We start from the raw sequence: 22,956 nt of genomic DNA, 5'->3' as shown, positions 1-22,956 counted from the left end.
GACTGACCAGGCGTGTCCGCAAGTCCTCATATTTGAGATGGATATGAGGGGTGCCGGTCAGTCCGGGTGTTTGAGACGGATATGGAGAGTCCGGTTGGGTCCCATTTCTGTAACCAGTCACTGACCGGGCGACTTTTTTTTTTAAATGTTGGTAGTTGATCTACCAAATTCATTGATCAGGAGAAAGAAGGTTGGTCCAGTTTATGAGGGAAACCAGACCCAAAAACCATACAAACGGCGCCTTTCGGCAACAACACACACATCCCCACGAGCCACGGGTCCCTCTGACCTGATCCACCTCTAGGACGATGCCCCCAAGAGAGAACGCGATGCCGAATAGCGCCGCCATCGTCCGATCTAAAACTAGATCAAGGATTTCCCCCGGAGCACGTCGGGAAAGGCAAGGTGAGAGCAGATACATCGATGCCTCCAACGAGGGAACGACGCCTGAAAGCGCCGCCATCAACGACTCCGGCCAGAACCGGAGTACGACTTTCGCCGACAGTCTCACCTGCATAGCCCGAACCCAGGATCCGATCAACCTACACACCGAACCACTATCCCTGCCTCCACGGCCAACCGCACCTCCCCACGCGAGCTCGACGTGCTTCCAACCTTGCATCCGCATCCCCACTGGGCGGAGGATGCAACCCCTAGCGGCGCCATTCGTCTCCCATCGGAAGGATGCAACCAAGCACAACGCCATTTGTCTCCTCGAGGATGCAACGCCTGCCGGCCATTCATCTCCCGGCGAAGGATGCAACAACCACAGCGAGGCCATTCCTCTCCCTCCAGCCACCTCCATCTCGTCCTCCCACCCGAAGCAGCGTCGAGCTCACCAAACCACCAACAAGAGGATGCAACACCAGGCGAGGCGCCATTCATCTCCCACCGCTTCGCCGCACGGCCAGCAGACACCCAGATCGAGCCCCGCTGCCTGCGGAACTCACGCCTCTAGCAGAACCGACGCCTTCATGGTCACCTTCTCGAGTAGATCAGCTCCTGGCACGCAAAGGGGAGGAAGAACCGGCTGCCCGTCCGCTGGGCCGCCGTGCGGAGAACCAACGGCCGCCGAAGACAACCGGTTGCCACCCAGCAGATCCGCGCGCCTCCCACGCCCCGCGCGCCGCAGATCCGCGCTGGGAGCAGCGCCTGGCACCCTGCCCACATTTGAGATGAATAGAAATGACCCGGTCGTAGATGCTCTTACTGGATTCGAAGAACACCCGGTGAAGTGGCGTGACGCGTGGATCTCATGCAGTCAGCAGAGTCCACACGCCATATCTTCCGTACAACATTAGAAAACAGAGCACTCGTACTAGCGCTATTCCACGGACGCACGCCCCTACCCCTACCAGCCGTCCGATCGGCACGAGCGGGGCCCGCACGAGCGCCGCTTGCCACTCCCGGAAGCAAGCCGGGATTCGTCTCTCGTCTCCGATGGAAAAAAGTGTTCAAGTCAAGCCGAGCGCCGTGTAGGGGACGAACTCCCCAAGGCCAAAAAGAAAGAAATCGTCGTCGGAAGAGGACAGGAGGGGGAAGAAATCCGAGGGGGGAGGAGAAGGGGAGAAGCTTGGCGGCGGGAGGGCGGCGGCGATGGACGGCGAGTGGTGGAGGAAGAAGTGGGTGGCGTGGGCGGCGGCGGCGGCCATCTTCGTGGTGCTCATGCTCGTCACGCCCGCCATCCCGCAGGACGAGGACTACCACGACTTCGCCGACCAGCGCGACCTCTTCCTCGGTAACCAACCCCAACCCCCGCTCCCCGTACCACGCATCGCCTCCCCTTAATCTTCACCCCCGAGCCGGGCTCTGCCTCTGCCTCTGCCTCTGCCTCGGCCGAGGGCGGAGGGTTTGGGGGCGCGGACTCCGCACTGCACGCTGCCGCAGATTCTGCTGTTTTTAGTCTCTTATCTTAGATTCGTGATCTGTCGAGTCCAGCGGACACGGTTAGAGCCAGATGGGGGAGATTGGGGAGCGAGTGAAGCGCTGGTTTGGCTGAGTTATGCTACCTTGGTGTGCTTTTTGGTTACTGGCACACCAAGCAAATGCTTCTGATTGGCCGGCCGTTATGTCTGCTGCTTTGATTGATTGTATCAGCTAAATTGGCTGATAATGCATTTGCTTGGCCGCTCTGCATACCTGATGAAGGGTCATAACGAGTGATGGCTGGCACAGATCTTGAGCCAAGCCATGTGACCAGATTCTGCTGTTTTGTTCTTGTAGGTTGGTGATTGATATAATGAAGTTGCCAAGGGGGGATTTGGGGGTAAATCAAGTGTGGATTCGTCTAAAATTAGGCTCCATCCATATGTTGATTTGGTTATCAGTACAGACTACAGAGGGAATGCTTCTGATTTCCAGCACTATCTGTTGCTTTGGTTATACTAGCTGTGCGCTGCCCACGAATCCTGCTGTTTTTAGTCCCTTAGATTAAATTCGTGATTTAGCGACACCAGCCAACACGATTGAGGCAAGAAGAGGGGAAACTGGGGAGCGAGTGAACTGTATACTTTTTGGTTAGTACTCGAAGGGAGTGCTTCTGATTGGTTAGTACACGAATCTGATTGGTCAGCGTTATATGCTTTTCTTTGATTATATCCTCTAAATTGGCTGCTAACGTGACTGCTTGGCCACTCTGCATACTCGATGAATGTTAGGTTCAAATAATGGTACAGATGACGAGCAAACCCATCTGACCAGATTCTGCTTTTTTATTCTCTTAGGTTAGTGATTGATAGCATCAAGTTGCCAAGGCGGGATTTGTGAGCAAATGAAGTGTAGATTCGGCCAAAATTAGGCTCCACTCATTTGTTTTTCTGGTTACTACAGAGGGAATGCTTCTGATTGCCAGCACTATCTGTTGCTTCGGTTATATTAGCTGTGTGGTAGGGGTGCAGAGTGGCGCCCGACCCATCCCGCATCCAGCTTTGCAGAATCTCATCCCTTCATTACGAGAGTTTAGAGCTGTCAGTTTATTTTGAACTAACTTACCATGTTATGCGGGACTAGCGGGACCCGCATCTGCATCCCTACTGTGTGGTGCCCATGAACCCTGCTGTTTTAGCCATTTATATTTGTGATTTAGTGAGACCAGCGGACACGGTTGAGCTGATAGGAGGGGAATTTGGGGAGCGAGTCAAGCATAGGTTCGGCTAAATTATTTTTTGCTTGCTACACGAGGGAAATGCTTTTGATTGGTCAGCATTGTATGCTTTGCTTTGATTATATCAGCTAATTTGGCTGCTAATGCGAGTGCTTGAGCACTCGGCATACTTGTTAAACGATAATAACGAACAATGGTACAGACCAGGAGCAAAATAATGTGGGGAAATAGCTTGGTACTGATCGATACTGTTTTGTTTTGTTCTGTTTTGCAGGGATCCCTAACACATTGAATGTGCTCTCAAATATCCCTTTCCTCTTTGTTGGTCTCGCTGGGCTCATCCTGTGCCACTACAAAAACTACTTCAGGCTATGGTGCAGACTCGATGCTCTTACCAATTTTGGTTCCTGTTCTGACTCAAATTGAGATTTGAAACACTCTGATGTTGATCCTGCTGGCAGCTCACAGGGGGAGCTCTGGAGTTGGACACTCTTCTATGCTGGTGTCACTGCTGTCGGTGTTGGTTCATCCTACTACCATCTCTACCCGAACGATGCCACCTTAGTTTGGGACAGATTGCCTGTGAGTCTTTCCTAGATCTTCTGTGCTGTAGATCTAATATTCAGCATCGTGATATTTACATCATCATCTCCTCTAATGTATAGTCCCTAGCTTGGTGCCATGACATGTACATAGTGTATAGTCCCCAGACCCTAGGAGTTGCTCCTTCTTTCTTGATTTTAAATATTTCGAGCGCTGACATACGGGCTTGTTTGTCTAGATGACGATTGCTTTCACGTCTATCGTGGCCATTTTCATCATTGAAAGGGTTGATGATAGGGCAGGAACAAAGTCCCTTGCACCCCTTGTTATTGCTGGTGCACTGAGCATCCTGTACTGGAGGCAAGATCTTTCGATTGTTTATCTGTCCTTCTGTCAGGGATATTTGCTTCCTTGAACTTAACTGTCTACTCTGTTGTGTAGTTTCTTTGATGACCTTCGGCCATATGCGGTAATCCAGTTTGTTCCATGCATTGTAATACCTGTGATGGCTATAGTTATTCCACCAATGTATACACATTCAAGCTACTGGTTGTGGGCAGCAGGTTAGTGTAATTGTCTCTCAATATCATCACGGTGTATGCAGTTCCATTGTTTGTGCAGATAGCTATATGTTGTTCGCGTTAATGACTGGGTTATTTCATAGTCGGTTTTCTCACAGCATAAGAACTGGTGATACCTTTTTCTTTTTGCAGTCTGTACTGATGATGCTTGGTTATAAACAATAGTTACCTTGAAATTCATAGAAAACTCACTGAAAGTTGTAATGTTCCCCTTCTTAAGTTCTTATGCTCTCAATACCATTGACCGGTACCAAGATGATTCTGTTTCCCCAGTCATGTCTGATGTTACCTAGAAATTTATAAAACAGTCAACAGTCCAACTAATATAAATGTGAATGAATTGCTGTTTTCCGGTTGTTGGCCTTTGATGAAGTTGGTACAAGTATGAATTATGCAGAAGCATTTATTAAAGCGCAATTTAAACATAGGCCACTGCAAACATTTTTTCTAAGCACATTTTTTGCGAGGGTTTTCTAAGCTCAAAGATACTTCTGTTCTGATTTTTCAAATTGATTTCAGGATTTTACCTTCTTGCCAAAGTAGAAGAGGCAGCGGACAAACCTATATATAGGTGGACACATGACATTGTTAGCGGACATACTCTTAAACATCTATGTGCTGCGATGGTTCCTGTTTTCTTGACTCTCATGTTGGCAAAGAGGACAATTGAACCTGACAGGTATTTATCAGCTTATTCAATGCATCGCTTGAGTCTATTTTTGTAAAGTTTTAGTTCGATTCAACCACTTTAATCCGATGTTGGTATTGCTCGCTCTGCTTTGAGCATACAAATACACCATGTGTTACCAAATATCAATAATATTGCCATTCCACTGATTTACCAAATTTTTGATGTTTTCGCTCTTTATGAGGTTGGTTTTTGTTCACTTTGGTTACTAGAATGATACCAGAATAAGACATCTGCAGTTAAATTGTTGATATTTTTAGCATGAACTGAAACTTGCACGGCTAGCTCTTACCAAACTTTTCATGATGCGCTTCTGCTTATTCAAACTAATACTACTCTGGTTCACTTCCAGAAATCAATGTTCGCATTCATCATGTGCATGTAGTTTTCACAACAAGTTCACCACATTGAATAGGCCTTGCATCTATGTATCCATAATGTTTTTTTCTCTGTCATGCAGGGTAAGCTTACTCCAGATGTGGAAGATCAGTTGGAGAGAACGCGGTTCCCAAGATGGCAACACTGTAGACGTCAAATATGATTATGCTGCAGTTTCAACTACGTCTGAACAACAGTAGATATGTGTTTTTCATATGTACTCTACTCCCGAAGTGTAAAAATAGCATCGATCAGAATATCAGGAGCCCCAGCTTGCACGGTTGTGTATCATTGCCTGCTAATCGACGTTCATATGTGGTTGTTCCTGATCAAAACTTCCTGATCATATCTTGTACAGGAAGGAAAAATGTATATCGGTTCCCTCATCAACTCTTTGTGCTCTAGTTTTTGGGAACCTCCAACAGCCTATACCTCCTCCTGCACCTGGAAAGACCGTAGCCTATGTAACTGGACGGGGATCTATTGAGACTGCATCTGCTTCGGTTGTTGCTGCTCTTCCGAGTTCATTAAGCTGCATGCTATGGGCTCGACGTCTTCCGTGTGTGCAAGATAATTTATTGGCTTGCCTGTCTAAGTGATGGATTGAGTTCAGGTTTCTTACTCTTTCAAATAAAAAAGTTCAGGTTTTCATTGTAGAATGAGGAGGGGTTAATGCATCGTCGATTTGGGATACAGGGGCACATAACTGCGATATAGAGGCGGGAGCTCTGGGCCCAGATTCCCCCCGTTTTATCATGCAATTGTTGCCATGACTGGGAACTCCAGATTTTGATTTCAGGTCCCCATGTTTTCTTTTTGATAGAGGCCTATGGCTGATTCCACCAGTAAAAATGACATTTTTGCGGAACACAATAAGCATGATCTGCCATGCCATAGTAAGCCAAATGATCATGGCAAGATGATGACCTGATGATTTCTTTGGTAGAGGGAATCGAGACTATATATGTGCAAGAGGCAGTTTTCCCACCATCACACAATGCATACATGTGTTGGCTGGGTGAAACGGTCCATACTCCATGCTCTTTGCTTCTGAGATATTAGAGTAAACCAATAGAAAAATCATATTTTGGTTCAACGAATTTGTGAGCCAATAGAGGGACGCGCCAATAGAGGGACCCGCTCCTGGTTCATGTTGAACTAGATGGGAGGGGAGCCAATAGAGGGATTTCCTGTTGTACCAACACGGGAGGAGTGCTAGTACCGGAACAATTGGAAGGAATTGATCAAAAAACCGATAAGGGATTCGTCGGATTTTGATGTAAAATATGGGATAGTTGAGAAGATAATCGCCTCTACTTTTCGCGAATTATTTCCTTTTATTCACGATGGGGACGACATATATAGTCAGGTCGGTTCAGCGATTACTGAGAGTAAAACATGAGGTAACTAAAGCAATAAGCCAAGTAGCAGCAGCCATTGGATCTTGCCATGGTTGGATAACCGACTGTGCCCTTCAGGCCTTCACTTGTGTTGCTCTGATTTGACTGGGTTATTTCATAGTCGATTTTCTCACAGCATAAAAACCGGTGATACCTTTTTCTTTTGACAGTCTGTACTCATGATGCTTGGTTATAAACCGTAGTTACGTTGAAATTCATATAAAACTCACTAGAAGTTTTACTGTTCCCCTTCTTAAGTTTTTATTCTCTCAATACCATTGACCGGTGCCAAGATGATTCTGTTTCCCCAGTCACGTCTGCTATTATCTAGAAATTTATCAAGCAGTCAACAGTCCAATTAATATAAATGTATCTGCAGTTCTGGTTTTCGGTTGTTGATGAAATTGTTACAAGAATGAGTTATGCAGAAGCATTTATTTAAGCGCAGTTTAAAGAATAGGCCATTGCCGAATCATTTTGTCTAAGCGCAATTTTTCACGAGGGTTTTCTAAGCGCAAAGTTATATTGTCTGGATACTTTTGTTCTGATTTTTCAAATTGATTTCAGGATTTTACCTTCTTGCCAAAGTAGAAGAGGCTGCGGACAAACCTATATATAGGTGGACACATGAGATTGTTAGTGGACATACTCTTAAACATCTATGTGCTGCGATGGTACCTGTTTTCTTGACTCTTATGTTGGCAAAGAAGACAATTGAACCTGACACGTGTGCATCAGCTTACTGAATGCATCGCTTGAGTCTATTTTTGTAGAGTTATAGTTCAGTTGAACCACTTCAAATTTGATGTTAGTGAAAGTGCTAGTTATCGACTAGAGGGGGGGGGGGGTGAATAGGCGATTTTTATGAAAGTCTTCAAAACATGAGAGTTTCGAAGACAAACAATAGAAATGAACCTATTGATATGCAGCGGAAGGTAGACTACACCAGACAAGCCATAGTTAAGCAAGTAATGAAGCTAAAGTACGAAGACTATTGGCAGCTAGGTAGTATGGATCAAGATGGAAGATAGTATGAAGCCAAACAACAATAGTCGTCACACAGTGAAGTCAAACAGATCAGGCACGCATGCAAATGACTTCACGAAGACAAACTGTAAATAAGTGAGGGAAGAGATAAAACCACTTGCTTGATGAGGACAAGGATTTGTTGGACTAGTTCTAGTTGCTGTGACAACTGTACGTCTGGTTAGGGAGGCTGAGATTCAACTCAGAAGACCGCGTCTTCACCTTATTCCCCTTGAGCTAAGGACACTTAGTCCTCGCCCAATCACTCTGGTAAGTCTTCAAGGTAGACTTCCAAACCTTCACAGACTTCGTTCACCGGCAATCCACAATGACTCTTGGATGCTCAGAACGCGACGCCTAATCGGCTGGAGGATTCACAGTCCTCAAGTGTAACAAGTCTTCAGATCATGTGGACAGAAAGACTTCAGTGATGCCTAACACTCTTTGGCTCTGGGTGTTTTGGGCTTTGTCCTCGCAAGGATTTCTCTCTCTCAAAGGCTTCGAGGTGGGTTGCTCTCAAACGACAAAAGCCGTGCACTAACTCTGAGCAGCCACCAATTTATGGTGTAGGGGGTGGGCTATTTATAGCCACTAGGCAACCCGACCTGATTTGTCCGAAATGACCCTGGGTCACTAAGGAACTGACACGTGTTCCAACGGTCAGATTTCAAACACACGCGGCAGCTTGACTTGGGCTACAAGTAAAGCTGACTCATCCAGCTCTGGATAAGATTTGCTCTCATTGTCTTCGCTCGAAGACATAGGATTTGGTTGAGCATCACTTCAGTCACTCTGACTTTGTTCACTTGGACCCCACTTAACAGTACGGTGGTTCCTATGACTCAACAAAGAAGAAAAGGAAACTACGAAACAACTATGTCTTCGCACTCCATAGTCTTCACGTGAATGTCTTCCCGAGTCATAATCTTCGTTGTGATTGTCTTCACATACCACCATTGTCTTCAATGTCTTCACACATTTTTAGGGGTAATCTCCGGTAGGTAAACCGAATCAATGGGGGACTACTACCTGTGTTATCCTGCAATTCTCACAAACACATTAGTCCCTTAACCAGGTTTGTCGTCAATACTCCAAAACCAACTAGGGGTGGCACTAGATGCACTTACAATCTCCCCCTTTTTGGTGATTGATGACAAACTGGTTGAAGTTTTCAACGGGGATAAAAGTATGTGAAATTGTAAAGGATTGAGGTATTGTCTTCGTAAGTAGCAAAAGGCTCCCCCTGAAGCTGTGCATATGAGTGTTTTGCTTTTGAATGCAAATGCACATGGCATGTTGTACTTGTGGAGATCCTCTTCAACTTATGAAGACAATTCATCATGCATGAAAAGATATAACGAAGATAACGACATGCATAATGAAAAGTGGACGTCTGCGAAATGACTTCGTGCGGAATTTATCGTCGCACATGCGGAATTTATCATCGCATCACATAGTTGACAGAAAAGGTAGCAGACGACCATCAAGTTTAAGTGTTACAACTCAAAGAACCAAATGTATCAAAAGCGAGAGTTGTAAGCACTTAGCAAAAAGTATAGCAATCACCCATATGGACCCGCTTGAAGACTATCAACTCATATGCTTCTCCCCCTTTTGTCAGTAAGGACCAAAAAGGTTTGAAGACATAGAGCTTCTACTCGTACCCATGAGGAGTAGGTTAAGCTGCAGGGTCATCGTTGGGGTCTGGTGGTGCAGAAGAACTTGGAGCAGTGTCGATGCGAGGCGAAGTTGCAGTTGGTGAAGTAGCATCGTCGTCGTCATCAATGACTCTGGCATTGACAGTTGCAGCTGAGGATGAGTAGTCAGAGTCTTCGAGTGAGGGAGTCCGACATAAGACGGCGTTCCTGGGAGGAGTGGAATCAAATTTGAATCTCTCTGTGAAGCCATCTTGTTGAAGATCATCTTCAGAGCTCAGCAATGTCAGACTCTTCCACGACCGCCGATAGGTTTCATGAGTGACAAATGCATTCTTGGTGGCAAGGTTTCGAATGCGATTAACATCCACCAAGAGGCTTTGCATCTGACGCTTCAGCTAGTCATGATGCTTATCCTGTTTTTGATGCAGGGCGACGAGAAGCTCTCGATCATTAAGAACACGAGATCGCTTCCGAGGCCTTTGAGCAATGGTGCTTTCAGTGGCTTCAGTATGGGCACGATGAGGTGCACGTGTATTTCCAGCCAAAGGATAAACACGAGTAGCAGCAAGAACTCCTTCAATAGGTTGTGTGAAACTTTGGTGATCGGCGTTGTGAAGATAAATTGGCTCCTTGGCAGGCTTTGGGTAAATGGCTTCGACAGACATATCAACCTCTGGCAAGAATATGAGATGATTGCACGCAGAAGGCTGATAGTTGACAGCAGAATGAAGCTTGATGAGGCGCATTACCCATGGAGCATAAAACTTCAGACCAAATAGATCAGAGCCAGATGCAGCCAATTGCCTGATGAAGAAATCCTGAGCGTTGAAGCTGATGCCATTGAGGATATAGAAAACCAATGTCTTCATAGCGCCTTCAAGCTTTGCTGCAGGAGAATGTCCTTTGACAGGCCATAGAGTTCGCCTGATGATATGATAAATAGTGCGGGGCAGATACTCCAGGTCTTCAACAAAGAATTCCTTTGGATATTCAGCGTCTTGGGGCAGTGGCTTCATCATGCTCAGCATTTGGCTCATGTTTGGCTCAGGCTTCTGAAATATGCTCTCCAAGGCATTGCGGTGAAGCTGACAACCAGGTTCATAGAGTTCACCTGGAGTGGGCAGGGCAGTAAGCTCAATAACATCAAGTGCTTTGGCTTCGTGGTGTACATTGTCTGTCATCCACTCAAGGACCCAAGTCTTTGGATCCCTGTTGTAGCCGCGAATGTGAAGAGTTGCATAGAATTGCAACAGAAACTCTTCATTCCAATTTTCCTTGTCAGTCACAAACCGTAGAAGGCATGCATCTCTGAAGCAGTCGAGGGCTTCTTCCAAGCAGGCCAGGCCAGCAATGGCTTCGCAGTCTAGACGCATATGGGTAAAAATGCACCCTTGGTTGTATAAGACACAAGAATAGTAACTGCGCTGCTGATAGCTCCAGAACCGATCTCATGAAATTCTTGGCCTTGTATAGGGGTTCTTGGCACTATCAAAGAAGGTGTTGTGTGCTTTGAAGCCATTCACATTAAACGATCCTGGTGAAGTTGCAGTACCTAGAAACCTTGGCAGTCTGGGCTTTGGCTTCTGGACCTGAGGCCTGTGCTCCACATGATAGTCAAATTGAGGTCTGGGAGCAGGAGGAGGAACCAGAATAGGCCAACGAACCATGACAGGTTGGCCGCGATCAAATGCCAGCTCAATGGTGTGAGGCCTTGGAGGGGGCACAGGAGCATCGGCATTGACATGGGCTTCAAGCTGCACAATGGCTTCAGGTGCAACATTGGCTTCAGGCGCCACATTAGCTTCAGCTATGACAACGTCATTGGCTTCAGTGTTGTTGGTGGTGGTCGCATCATTATTTTCAACCTCCACTTGAGTAGCTGGAGGGTCAGGCATAGACTCGTTCTCCTCGAGAACAACTTCTTGGTTGTTAGGGGGTGTGGCAACACGCTCTTCTTCTTGATGGGGTTCTTCTTGATCATCGGCTGATGCAGCCGGAATGTCTTCAGCAGTTTTGACTTCAGACTCAGAGACGTTCACAGTCGGAGTGGCGTCAGGAAACACTTGTCGTGCCACTGAGTTGTGGTGCTCATCTCCTTTTGGAACGCTCGACAGAGCGACTTGCGACCTTGGTCCTTTGCGAAGCCTGCGGAATGCGGGCGACGCTTTTGGAGAGGGAGTTGGCTGGACCACATAGTCGTCATCATCAAGCATCGAGTGGTGACTTGAGTTGGGGGAGTACTTGGTGATTCTTCTTGGCGGGGGGAGTCTTGAGGGCGATCAACCCATGATGCATCCTGAGCAATTGGCGTCAATGGACGACCAATGCTGATGAGTTCGCTGTTCGTGAGAACAGGCGATGATACCATTTGGTGCTCAATCTAAGGAAGGACTTCATCATCATCTACATTGTCTTGTGGACCAATGTCTTCAGCTGCGGTGGGGTCAACAGCTGGAACTTCTTGAGCTGCAGGAGCCTCTATGGTAGCAGGCTCGAGAACAATTAACTGACGCTCTTGGTTTTCTGACGCAGGACGAGCAACTGAGATTGGTTCGACGACAAGGGGCTCTGTGGGAGCAGCCCGATCTTTCTTCTTTGTCTTCCTCTTCTTGGTCGGTAGAGCATCGTCAGTGGTGTTCTTGCTCTTGCGCTTTCTGGCTTCAGCCTCAGCTGCCCTTGTCTTCTTAAGTTCAGACGCAGCTGTGGGGACCTTAGGCTTCGAGCCTGTCATACTGGCAGGGAAGACAATGCGAGGTGCTTCCCGCCCTGATGCTTCAGCTTGGGCCACAGCAGGCTTCTTTTTCTTGGCAGCCATCTTGGGGTCGATGCCTAGACGCCCAAGAGCTTTGCGCTTTTCAGCTTCGTTATGGACTTGCACACACTTGCTGTCGGAGAGCTTCATCCTTTCTCTTGATCCTTTTGCTGCTTCACGTTTCTGTTGAAACTGCTCTTTGAGCTCATGCAGCATTTTCTTAAAGCGTTGAACATCAGCAGCACTAAGATTGGCCATGTTCCTTTTGAATTGGGCTTTTTCATGATCAATCTTGTTCTTCAATTCAACGATCTTCTGTGCCAGTGCCAGCTCATTTGCAATGGCACTGTGAAAAGAGACACTGATGCCAATGGGAAGTTCAAGATCATCGATGCTGACACTTGGGTTGTCAAACCATTCATCAATGAAGTTATTCAATATTTGCACATCAAAGAGAGGCAGATCATTGAAGATCTCCACCTCCTCCTTGCTCTTTATCAACAGCTCAAGAGCATCATCGCCAAGATCTTCGTCACTTGACAGATCAATGGCTTCATCCTTGTTCCTCAGAACGGCAGCTGGGGTCAGTGCTCGCGCAGAGCTCTGGATGGGTTTCTTCTTCTTCTCGGTCTTGGAGATGCGAGAAAGATCTTCAGACTGCACACTTGCTTCTGGAGGTGCAGTGGCTAGAGGCTTCGCACGCGAAGCTTTAGCAGCAGCAGAGGGCTTTGAAGCCTTTGGTTTCTTCTGCTTCTGTGGCTTAGGTGGAGCAGACGTTTCATCAGAATCAGCATCGTTTGCAGAATGCTCCACGGCAGCCCCCTGAACCGCAATGTGTGTGATGAGACCTTCGAGGTTGTAGAAGGGCCCGACAATATTGGGTTCAGCATCACGGGTGCCATCAGATCGAGGAGCAGATGGACCGGGGTTGAAGTCTAATCCAAGTGATTTCTTGTTCTCTTTAGCAAAAGCCTTTGCAGTCTGAAAGTTGCGCTTGAATAGATTATCATCACGACACCATAGCAATGATGATGGGTCGGCATTGGCAGGCTGTGGTCCACGGACCATACAGGGGTAGAAACCCTGAGCAATAGCTTCAGATCTGTTCTTGGGTTGAAGATTTCGAAAGAGAATATCACCCCAAGGACACTTGATGGCATTCTTCTCAGCATACTCCTGGGTCACGAACCTGTATTTGAACCATTACTCGGCCCATCTCCGAATCCACTGGATTCGAGTTTTGCGCTGATTGTAATCCTCTTCAAGATTAGTCTTGTACAGCTCATAGAGATCTGGTGGCAAATCCTTTGATGTGCCCCCACGGCGCTGCCTGCTGCCCTTTCTAGCTGACTTTTCTGTGGCCATCGTATTCAAGCAGAATGGCTTCAGTACAGTGAATGGCTTCCGCTTGCTGGTCAGACAGGAACTTGCTAATGGTGAATGAACGTGATGCTGTAAGAACTCTGCAAATGAATGCAGACTATGAGAAACAAGGGATTCTCCCACGGACATGTACCTGTGACAGTATTAGAGATGCGAGGGAAAGGGAAGAGGTCATATGCATTCTCAGAAGATTTTGAAGATAAATCAGTTTGAAGACATTGACCTCATAGCGCGAAGGCATTCACTTATATGTTGAGAGTTGGTTCCAGATTTGTACGAATCCAAGAATAGGTACAAGTGAGGAATCTAGCTACTTGTGAAGCATAAGTGAATATACTAGGCATGATATGAGATGCGGAACTGAATAGATCCAGTTTTGTAGGCACATAAACTACTTTTGGTGAGGAAGGGTGGATCTATCGGATCAAAAAGACAGTAAAAAGGAGATTTTATTTACCACATGAAGAACTGCTAGACGGAGTGAGGTAGGAGGCCGAGCAGTTCAATCTTCTGTGCCCTAACTTGGCGACAGAAGACACCTACGGCGGCGGCGGAGAAGACGAGGTCCATGGCTGGCGTGATGACGGCGTCGGTGAGGTCGCGGCAGCTAAGCGCTTCGTCGCCGGCGTCGTCAAGAGCTAGCGGTGGCGCTAGGGTTTGTGCGAGGTGGAGAGGTGGAAGAAAGATTTTGACCACGATATGATGTGTATTTATAAGTAAAGGGACAACACAGCGCAATTCACATATGAGGGACACGTGGCAAACATGCAACACATTGGAAGATGTTCCATGTTCCCACGCACGTCTGGATTGTCGGGTGGTTGTTCCGGCTTCTCTGGGTTTCAGGCAATAAGGATATGGCATTTAAAATAGATTCAATTTTTGTCTCTATATCTTCTGCTGACAAGGACGCAGAGAAGACATTTGACTGTTTCAATAGAATGCATATGATTTGGATAGATAGAATTTGAGATAGAAGCATAGAAGAGGTTAGGGTCCGATCACATTCACTTAGACCGAAAGATTCAAGCATGAAGACATAGCTATAAGTGAATGCTGTAGAGGACAGAACACAAGTATATGTATATATCTGAATGAGACCAAATCAATATTGTGAAGATAAACATAAAGTCCAATCAAAGTTGAAAATAAATCAAGAGCGAAGACTTTGCAAACGACACGCCAGATGAAACACTTCAAACAAAAGTTTGGTGGTGGCGTTACCCACCGTATAGGAAGTATTAGGCCCAGACACGGCGCACAATTATCGTGGCGCTCCGAAGTCAAATTCCGCTTTAATGTATTCACACTTAGAGTGTATGTCTTCATTGCTTGAAGATATACTTTAATTCTTGTGTTGCACATCTAAGTCATCAACATGCATAAGTGTCAGGATGTGTGTCCAATTACATGACATTTGAGGATTCTAAGATATTTAGCTCACACCGCAACTTGCAAAACCTTTTCTCATCCAAGGGCTTTGTGAAGATATCTGCCAATTGCTCTTCAGTGCTGACGTGAATGATATCAATATCTTCCTTGATGACATGATCTCTGAGAAAGTGATGACGAATTTCAATGTGCTTTGTCTTCGAGTGCTGAATTGGGTTGTTGGCAATCTTGATGGTGCTTTCATTGTCGCAGTAGAGTGGTACTTGCTTCAGATGGATGCCATAGTCCTTGAGTGTTTGCTTCATCCATAGAAGCTGAGCGCAGCAAGATCCAGCAACACTGTATTCAGATTCAGCAGTGGAGAGAGATACACAGTTCTGCTTCTTTGAAGACCAACAGACAAGTGATCATCCCAGAAAGTGACATGTGCCTGATGTAGACTTGCGATCCATCTTGTCACCAGCATAATCAGCATCCGAGAATGTTGGGGAACATAGTAATTTCAAAATTTTTCCTACGCACACACAGGATCATGGTGATGCATAGCAACGAGAGGGGAGAGTGTTGTCTACGTACCCTCGTAGACCAAAAGCGGAAGCGTTATATCAACGCGGTTGATGTAGTCGTACGTCTTCACGATCCGACCGATCCAAGTAACGAAAGCACGACACCTCCGAGTTCTGCACACGTTCGGCTCAGTGACGTCCTCGCCTTCTCGATCCAGCAAGACGGGCGAAGTAGTAGATGAGTTCCGGCAGCACGACGGCGTGGTGACGGTGTTGGTGAAGAACAATCTCCGCAGGGCTTTGCCTAAGCACTATGAAAACTATGACGGAGGATAAACTAGAGGAGACGGGGTTGCCGGCACACGGCTTGGTGTTTCTTGATGTGTCTTGGGTGCTAGCCCCGCCCCTCTATTTATATGTTGAGCCTTGGGGTCGAAACTTGGAGTAAAAGCCTCCACAAAGTCGGTTTCACCCGAAAGGCAAGAGTCCTTCTCGGACTCCAGGGCCAGACGCCAGGGTTCCCGGCGTCTGGACCCACACGCCAGGGACCCTGGCGTATGGCCCCTGGACTCCGCAAAACTTCCTTTTGCGCTTTCCAAAAACCTTGTGGGCTTTCCCCTTTGGCCCAAATAAAGTGTTCTCGTACCCAAACATTTCGGGAAACATCCGGAACCCCTTCCGGTGAATTCCGGAACCCTTCCAGAGATCAAACTACTATCCACATATCAATCTTTACTTCCGGACCATTCCGGAGTTCCTCGTCATATCCGTGATCTCATCCGAAACTCCGAACAACATTCGGTCACCAACAAACATAACTCATAGTACTATATCGTGAATGAACGTTAAGCGTGCGGACCCTACGGGTTCGAGAACTATGTAGACATGACCGAGACACCTCTCTGGTCAATAACCAATAGCGGAACCTGGATGCCCATATTGGCTCCTACATATTCTACGAAGATCTTTATCGGTCAGACCGCATAACAACATACGTTGTTCCCTTTGTCATCGGTATGTTACTTGCCCGAGATTCGATCGTCGGTATCTTAATACCTAGTTCAATCTCGTTACCGGCAAGTCTCTTTACTCGTTCTGTAATACATCATTCCGCAACTAACTCATTAGTTGCAATGCTTATAGTGATGTGCATTACCGAGTGGGCCCAGAGATACCTCTCCGACAATCGGAGTGATAAATCCTAATCTCGAAATACGCCAACCCAACAAGTACCTTCGTAGACACCTGTAGAGCACCTTTATAATCACCCAGTTACGTTGTGACGTTTGGTAGCATACAAAGTGTTCCTCCGGTAAACGGGAGTTGCATAATCTCATAGTCATAGGAACATGTATAAGTCATGAAGAAAGCAATAACAACATACTAAACGATCAAGTGCTAAGCTAACGGAATGGGTCAAGTCAATCACATCATTCTCCTAATGATGTGATCCTGTTAATCAAATGACAACTCATGTCTATGGCTAGGAAACATAACCATCTTTGATCAACGAGCTAGTCAAGTAGAGGCATACTAGTGACACTCTGTTTGTCTATGTATTCACACATGTATCATGTTTCCGGTTAATACAATTCTAGCATGAATAATAAACATTTATCATGAAATAAGGAAATAAATAATAACTTTATTATTGCCTCTAGGGCATATTTCCTTCAGTCTCCCACTTGCACTAGAGTCAATAATCTAGTTCACATCGCCATGTGATTTAACATCAATAATTTACATCACTATGTAATTAACACCCATAGTTCACATTGTCATGTGACCAACACCCAAAGGGTTTACTAGAGTCAATAATCTAGTTCACATCGTTATGTGATTAACACCCAAAGAGTACTTAGGTGTGATCATGATTTGCTTGTGAGAGAAGTTTAGTCAACGGGTCTGCCACATTCAAATCTGTATGTATTTTGCAAATATTCTATGTTTACAATGCTCTGCACGGAGGTACTCTAGCTAATAGCTCCCACTTTCAATATGTATCTAGATCGAGACTTGGAGTCATCCAGATCGGTGTCAAAGCTTGCATCGACGTAACTCTTTACGACGAACCTTTTGTCACCTCCATAATCGAGAAACATATCCTTATTCCATTATGGATAATTTTGACCGCTGTCCAGTGATCTACTCCTAGATCACTATTGTACTCCCTTGCCAAACTCAGTGTAGGGTATACAATGGTACATAGCATGGCATAGTTTATAGAACCTATGGCTGAGGCATAGAGAATGACTTTCATTCTCTTTCTATCTTCTGCAGTGGTTGGGCATTGAGTCTTACTCAACTTCACACCTTTTAACACAGGCAAGAACCCTTTCTTTGCCTGATCCATTTTGAACTTCTTCAAAACTTTGTCAAGGTATGTACTCATTGAAAAAACTTATCAAGCGTCTTGATCTATCTCTATAGATCTTGATGCTCAATATGTAAGCAGCTTCACTGAGGTCTTTCTTTGAAAAAACTCCTTTCAAATAATCCTTTATGCTTTCCAGAAAAATTCTACATTATTTCCGATCAAAAATATGTCATTCACATATACTTATCAGAAATGCTGTAGTGCTCCCACTCACTTTCTTGTAAATACAGGCTTCACTGCAAGTCTGTATAAAACTATATGCTTTGATGAACTCATCAAAGCGTATATTCCAACTCCAAGATGCTTGCACCAGTCCATAGATGGATCGCTGGAGCTTGCACACTTTGTTAGCATCCTTTGGATCGATAAAACCTTTAGGTTGCATCATATACAACTCTTCTTCCAGAAATCCATTCAGGAATGCAGTCTTTACATCCATTTGCCAAATTTCATAATCATAAAATGCGGCAATTGCTAACATGATTCGGACGGACTTAAGCATCGCTACGGGTGAGAAAGTCTCATCGTAGTCAACTCCTTGAACTTTGTCAAAAACCTTTTTCGACAAGCCTAGCTTTGTAGATAGTAACACTACTATCAGCGTCCGTCTTCCTCTTGAAGATCCAATTATTTTCTATGGCTTGCCGATCATCGGGCAAGTCAACCAAAGTCCACACTTTGTTCTCATACATGGATCTCATCTCAGATTTCATGGCCACAAGCCATTTTGCGGAATCTGGGCTCACCATCGCTTCCTCATAGTTCGTAGGTTCGTCATGGTCAAGTAACATGACCTCCAGAACAGGATTACCGTACCACTCTGGTGCGGATCTCACTCTGGTTGACCTACGAGGTTCGGTAGTAACTTGATCTGAAGTTACATGATCATCATCATTAGCTTCCTCACTAATTGGGGTAGGAGTCACAGGAACAGATTTCTGTGATGGATGATGACCCACAAGTATAGGGGATCTATCGTAGTCCTTTCGATAAGTAAGAGTGTCGAACCCAACGAGGAGCAGAAGGAAATGATAAGCGGTTTTCAGCAAGGTATTCTCTGCAAGTACTGAAATAAGAGGTAACAGATAGTTTTGTGATAGGATAATTTGTAACGAGCAACAAGTAACAAAAGTAAATAAAGTGCAGCAAGGTGGCCCAATCCTTTTTGTAGCAAAGGACAAGCCTGGACAAACTCTTATATAGAGAAAAGCGCTCCCGAGGACACATGGGAATTATCGTCAAGCTAGTTTTCATCACGTTCATATGATTCACGTTCGGTACTTTGATAATTTGATATGTGGGTGGACCGGTGCTTGGGTGCTGTTCTTACTTGAACAAGCATCCCACTTATGATTAACCTCTATTGCAAACATCCGCAACTACAACAAAAGTATTAAGGTAAACCTAACCATAGCATGAAACATATGGATCCAAATCAGCCCCTTACGAAGCAACGCATAAACTAGGGTTTAAGCTTCTGTCACTCTAGCAACCCATCATCTACTTATTACTTCCCAATGCCTTCCTCTAGGCCCAAATAATGGTGAAGTGTTATGTAGTCGACGTTCACATAACACCGCTAGAGGATAGACAATATACATCTCATCAAAATATCAAACGAATACCAAATTCACATGACTACTAATAGCAAGATTTCTCCCATGTCCTCAGGAACAAACGTAACTACTCACAAAGCATATTCATGTTCATAATCAGAGGGGTATTAATATGCATATAGGATCTGAACATATGATCTTCCACCAAATAAACCAACTAGCATCAACTACAAGGAGTAATCAACACTACCAGCAACCTACTAGTACCAATCCCGGACTTGGAGACAAGAATTGGATACAAGAGATGAACTAGGGTTTTGAGAGGAGATGGTGCTGGTGAAGATGTTGATGGAGATTGCCCTCTCCCGATGAGAGGAGCGTTGGTGATGACGATGGCGATGATTTCCCCCTCCTGGAGGGAAGTGCCCCCGGCAGAACAGCTCTGCCGGAGCCCTAGATTGGTTCCGCCAAGGTTCCGCCTCATGGCGGCGGAGTCTCGTCCCGAAAGGTTGCTTATGATTTTTCCCTTGACGAAAGACTTCATATAGCAGAAGATGGCCACCGGAGAGCCAACAGGGGGCCCACGAGGCAGGGGGCGCGCCCCCCACCCTCGTGGCCAGGTGGGACCCCCTCTGACGTACTTCTTCCGCTGAATATTTTTTATTATTTCCAAAAATAACTTTCGTGGAGTTTCAGGACTTTTGGAGTTGTGCAGAATAGGTCTCTAATATTTGCTCCTTTTCCATCCCAGAATTCCAGCTGCCGGCATTCTCCCTCCTTATGTAAACCTTGTAAAATAAGAGAGAATAGGCATAAGTATTGTGACATAACGTGTAATAACATCCCATAATGCAATAAATATCGATATAAAAGCATGATGCAAAATGGACGTATCAACGGACTACTTTCCAATAAGGGAGCAGGTACAGTTACCTCATCAAGTTCTACTTTCCTCCCACTCACTTCTTTCGAGAGGAACTCCTTCTCTAGAAAGGATCCATTCTTAGCAACGAATGTCTTGCCTTCGGATCTGTGTTAGAAGGTGTACCCAACTGTCTCCTTTGGGTATCCTATGAAGACATATTTCTCCGATTTGGGTTTGAGCTTATCGGGATGAAACTTTTTCACATAAGCATCGCAACCCCAAACTTTAAGAAACGACAACTTTGGTTTCTTGCCAAACCACAGTTCATAAGGCGTCGTCTCAACGGATTTATATGGTGCTCTATTTGATGTGAATGCAGCTGTCTCTAATGCATAACCCCAAAACGATAGTGGTAAATCGGTAAGAAACATCATAGATTGCACTATATCCAATAAAGTACGGTTATGACATTCGGACACACCATTATGCTGTGGTGTTCCAGGTGGCATGAGTTTGTGAAACTATTCCACATTGTTTTAATTGAAGGCCAAACTCATAACTCAAATATTCGTCTCCGCGATCAAATCGCAGAAAAACTTTATTTTATTGTTTCAATGATTCTCCACTTCACTATGAAATTCTTTGAACTTTTCAACTGTTTCAGTTTCATTAGGTAGATATACCCATATCTGCTCAAATCATCTGTGATGGTCAGGAAATAACGATTCCCGCCGCGAGCCTCAACACTCATCGGACTGCATACATTGGTATGTATTATTTTCAATAAGTCAGTAGCTCGCTCCATTGTTCCGGAGAACAGAGTCTTAGTCATCTTGCCCATGAGGCATGGTTCGCAAGCATCAACTGATTCATAATCAAGTGATTCCAAAAGCCCATCAGCATGGATTTTCTTCATGTGCTTTACACCAATATGACCTAAACGACAGTGCCACAAATAAGTTGCACTATCATTATTAACTTTGCATCTTTTGGCTTCAATTTTATGAATATGTGTATCACTATGATCGAGATTCAATAAACCATTCACCTTGGGTGTATGACCATTGAAGGTTTTATTCATGTCAACAGAACAACAATTATTCTTTGACTTTAAATGAATAACCGTATTGCAATAAACATGATCAAATCATATTCATGCTTGACGCAAACACCAAATAACATTTATTTAGGTTCAACCCTAATCCCGAAAGTATAAGGAGTATGCGATGATGATCATATCAATCTTGGAACTGCTTCCAACACACATCGTCACTTCACCCTTAACTAGTATCTGTTTATTCTGCAACTCCCGATTCGAGTTACTAATCTTAGCAACTGAACCAGTATCAAATGCCGAGGGGTTGCTATAAACACTAGTAAAGTACACATCAATAACATGTATATCAAATATACCTTTGTTCACTTTGCCATCCTTCTTATCCGCCAAATACTTGGGGCAGTTCCGCTTCCAGTGACCAGTCTCTTTGCAGTAGAAGCACTCAGTCTCAGGCTTAGGTCCAGACTTGGGTTTCTTCACTTGAGCAGCAACTTGCTTGCCGTTCTTCTTGAAGTTCCCCTTCTTCCCTTTGCCCTTGAAACTAGTGGTCTTGTCAAACACTTGATGCTTTTCTTGATTTCTACCTTCGTCGATTTCAGCATCACGAAGAGCTTGGGAATCGTTTCCGTTTATCCCTTGCATATTATAGTTCATCACGAAGTTCTAGTAACTTGGTGATAGTGACTAGAGAACTCTGTCAATCACTATCTTATCTGGAAGATTAACTCCCACTTGATTCAAGTGATTGTAGTACTCAGACATTCTGAGCACATGCTCACTAGCTGAGCAATTCTCCTCCATCTTGTAGGCAAAGTACTGTCAGAGGTCTCATACCTCTCGACACGGGCATGAGTATGAAATACCAATTTCAACTCTTGGAACATCTTATATGCTCCGTGGTGTTCAAAACATTTTTGAAGTCCCGGTTCTAAGCCGTAAAGCATGGCGCACTAAACTATCAAGTAGTTATCATACCGAGCTTTGTCAAACGTTCATAACGTCTGCATCTGCTCCTGCAATAGGTCCGTCACCTAGCGGTGCATCAAGGACATAATTCTTCTGTGCAGCAATGAGGATAATCCTCAGATCACGGATCCAATCCGCATCATTGCTACTAACATCTTTCAACTTAGTTTTCTCTAGGAACATATCGAAAATAAAACAGGGGAGCTAAACGCGAGCTATTGATCTACAACATAGATATGCTAATACTACCAGGACTAAGTTCATGATAAATTAAAGTTCAATTAATCATATTACTTAAGAACTCCCACTTAGATAGACATCCCTCTAATCCTCTAAGTGATCACGTGATCCAAATCAACTAAACCATGTCCGATCATCACGTGAGATGGAGTAGTTTCAATGGTGAACATCACTATGTTGATCCTATCTACTATATGATTCACGCTCGACCTTTCGGTCTCAGTGTTCCGAGGCCATATCTGTAATATGCTAGGCTCGTCAAGTTTAACCTGAGTATTCCGCGTGTGCAACTATTTTGCACCCATTGTATTTGAACGTAGAGCCTATCACACCCGATCATCACGTGGTGTCTCAGCACGAAGAACTTTCGCAACGGTGCATACTCAGGGAGAACACTTATACCTTGATAATTTAGTGAGAGATCATCTTATAATGCTACCGTCAATCAAAGCAAGATAAGATGCATAAAAGATAAACATCACATG

General features: G+C 45.1%; 1 protein-coding gene across 1 annotated transcript; it reads left to right on the top strand.

Annotated features, from left to right (window-relative positions):
* The first annotated feature begins 1,433 nt into the window (after positions 1-1,433).
* On the top strand, positions 1,434-5,697 carry LOC123080863 (uncharacterized). Its single transcript, XM_044503807.1, has 7 exons — positions 1,434-1,738; positions 3,378-3,477; positions 3,565-3,685; positions 3,885-4,006; positions 4,088-4,209; positions 4,747-4,906; positions 5,376-5,697. Exons 1-7 carry the CDS (start codon positions 1,597-1,599, stop codon positions 5,491-5,493), a joined length of 885 nt encoding a protein of 294 aa, XP_044359742.1. The 5' UTR covers positions 1,434-1,596; the 3' UTR covers positions 5,494-5,697.
* Positions 5,698-22,956: the final 17,259 nt, after the last annotated feature.

This window comes from Triticum aestivum, chromosome 3D, assembly GCF_018294505.1.
Source record: "Triticum aestivum cultivar Chinese Spring chromosome 3D, IWGSC CS RefSeq v2.1, whole genome shotgun sequence".
NCBI classification, from domain to species: Eukaryota; Viridiplantae; Streptophyta; class Magnoliopsida; order Poales; family Poaceae; genus Triticum; species Triticum aestivum.
This window is presented reverse-complemented; position numbering and strand designations above follow the sequence as displayed.

What these genes read in the sequence shown, in the direction of transcription:
- LOC123080863 (XM_044503807.1), top strand. Translation starts at nt 1,597, where the DNA reads ATGGACGGCGAGTGGTGGAGGAAGAAGTGGGTGGCGTGGGCGGCGGCG. An exon ending in CCAGCGCGACCTCTTCCTCG is followed by an intron (nt 1,739 to 3,377) that starts GTAACCAACCCC and finishes TCTGTTTTGCAG; the next exon opens with GGATCCCTAACACATTGAAT. An exon ending in AAAAACTACTTCAGGCTATG is followed by an intron (nt 3,478 to 3,564) that starts GTGCAGACTCGA and finishes TCCTGCTGGCAG; the next exon opens with CTCACAGGGGGAGCTCTGGA.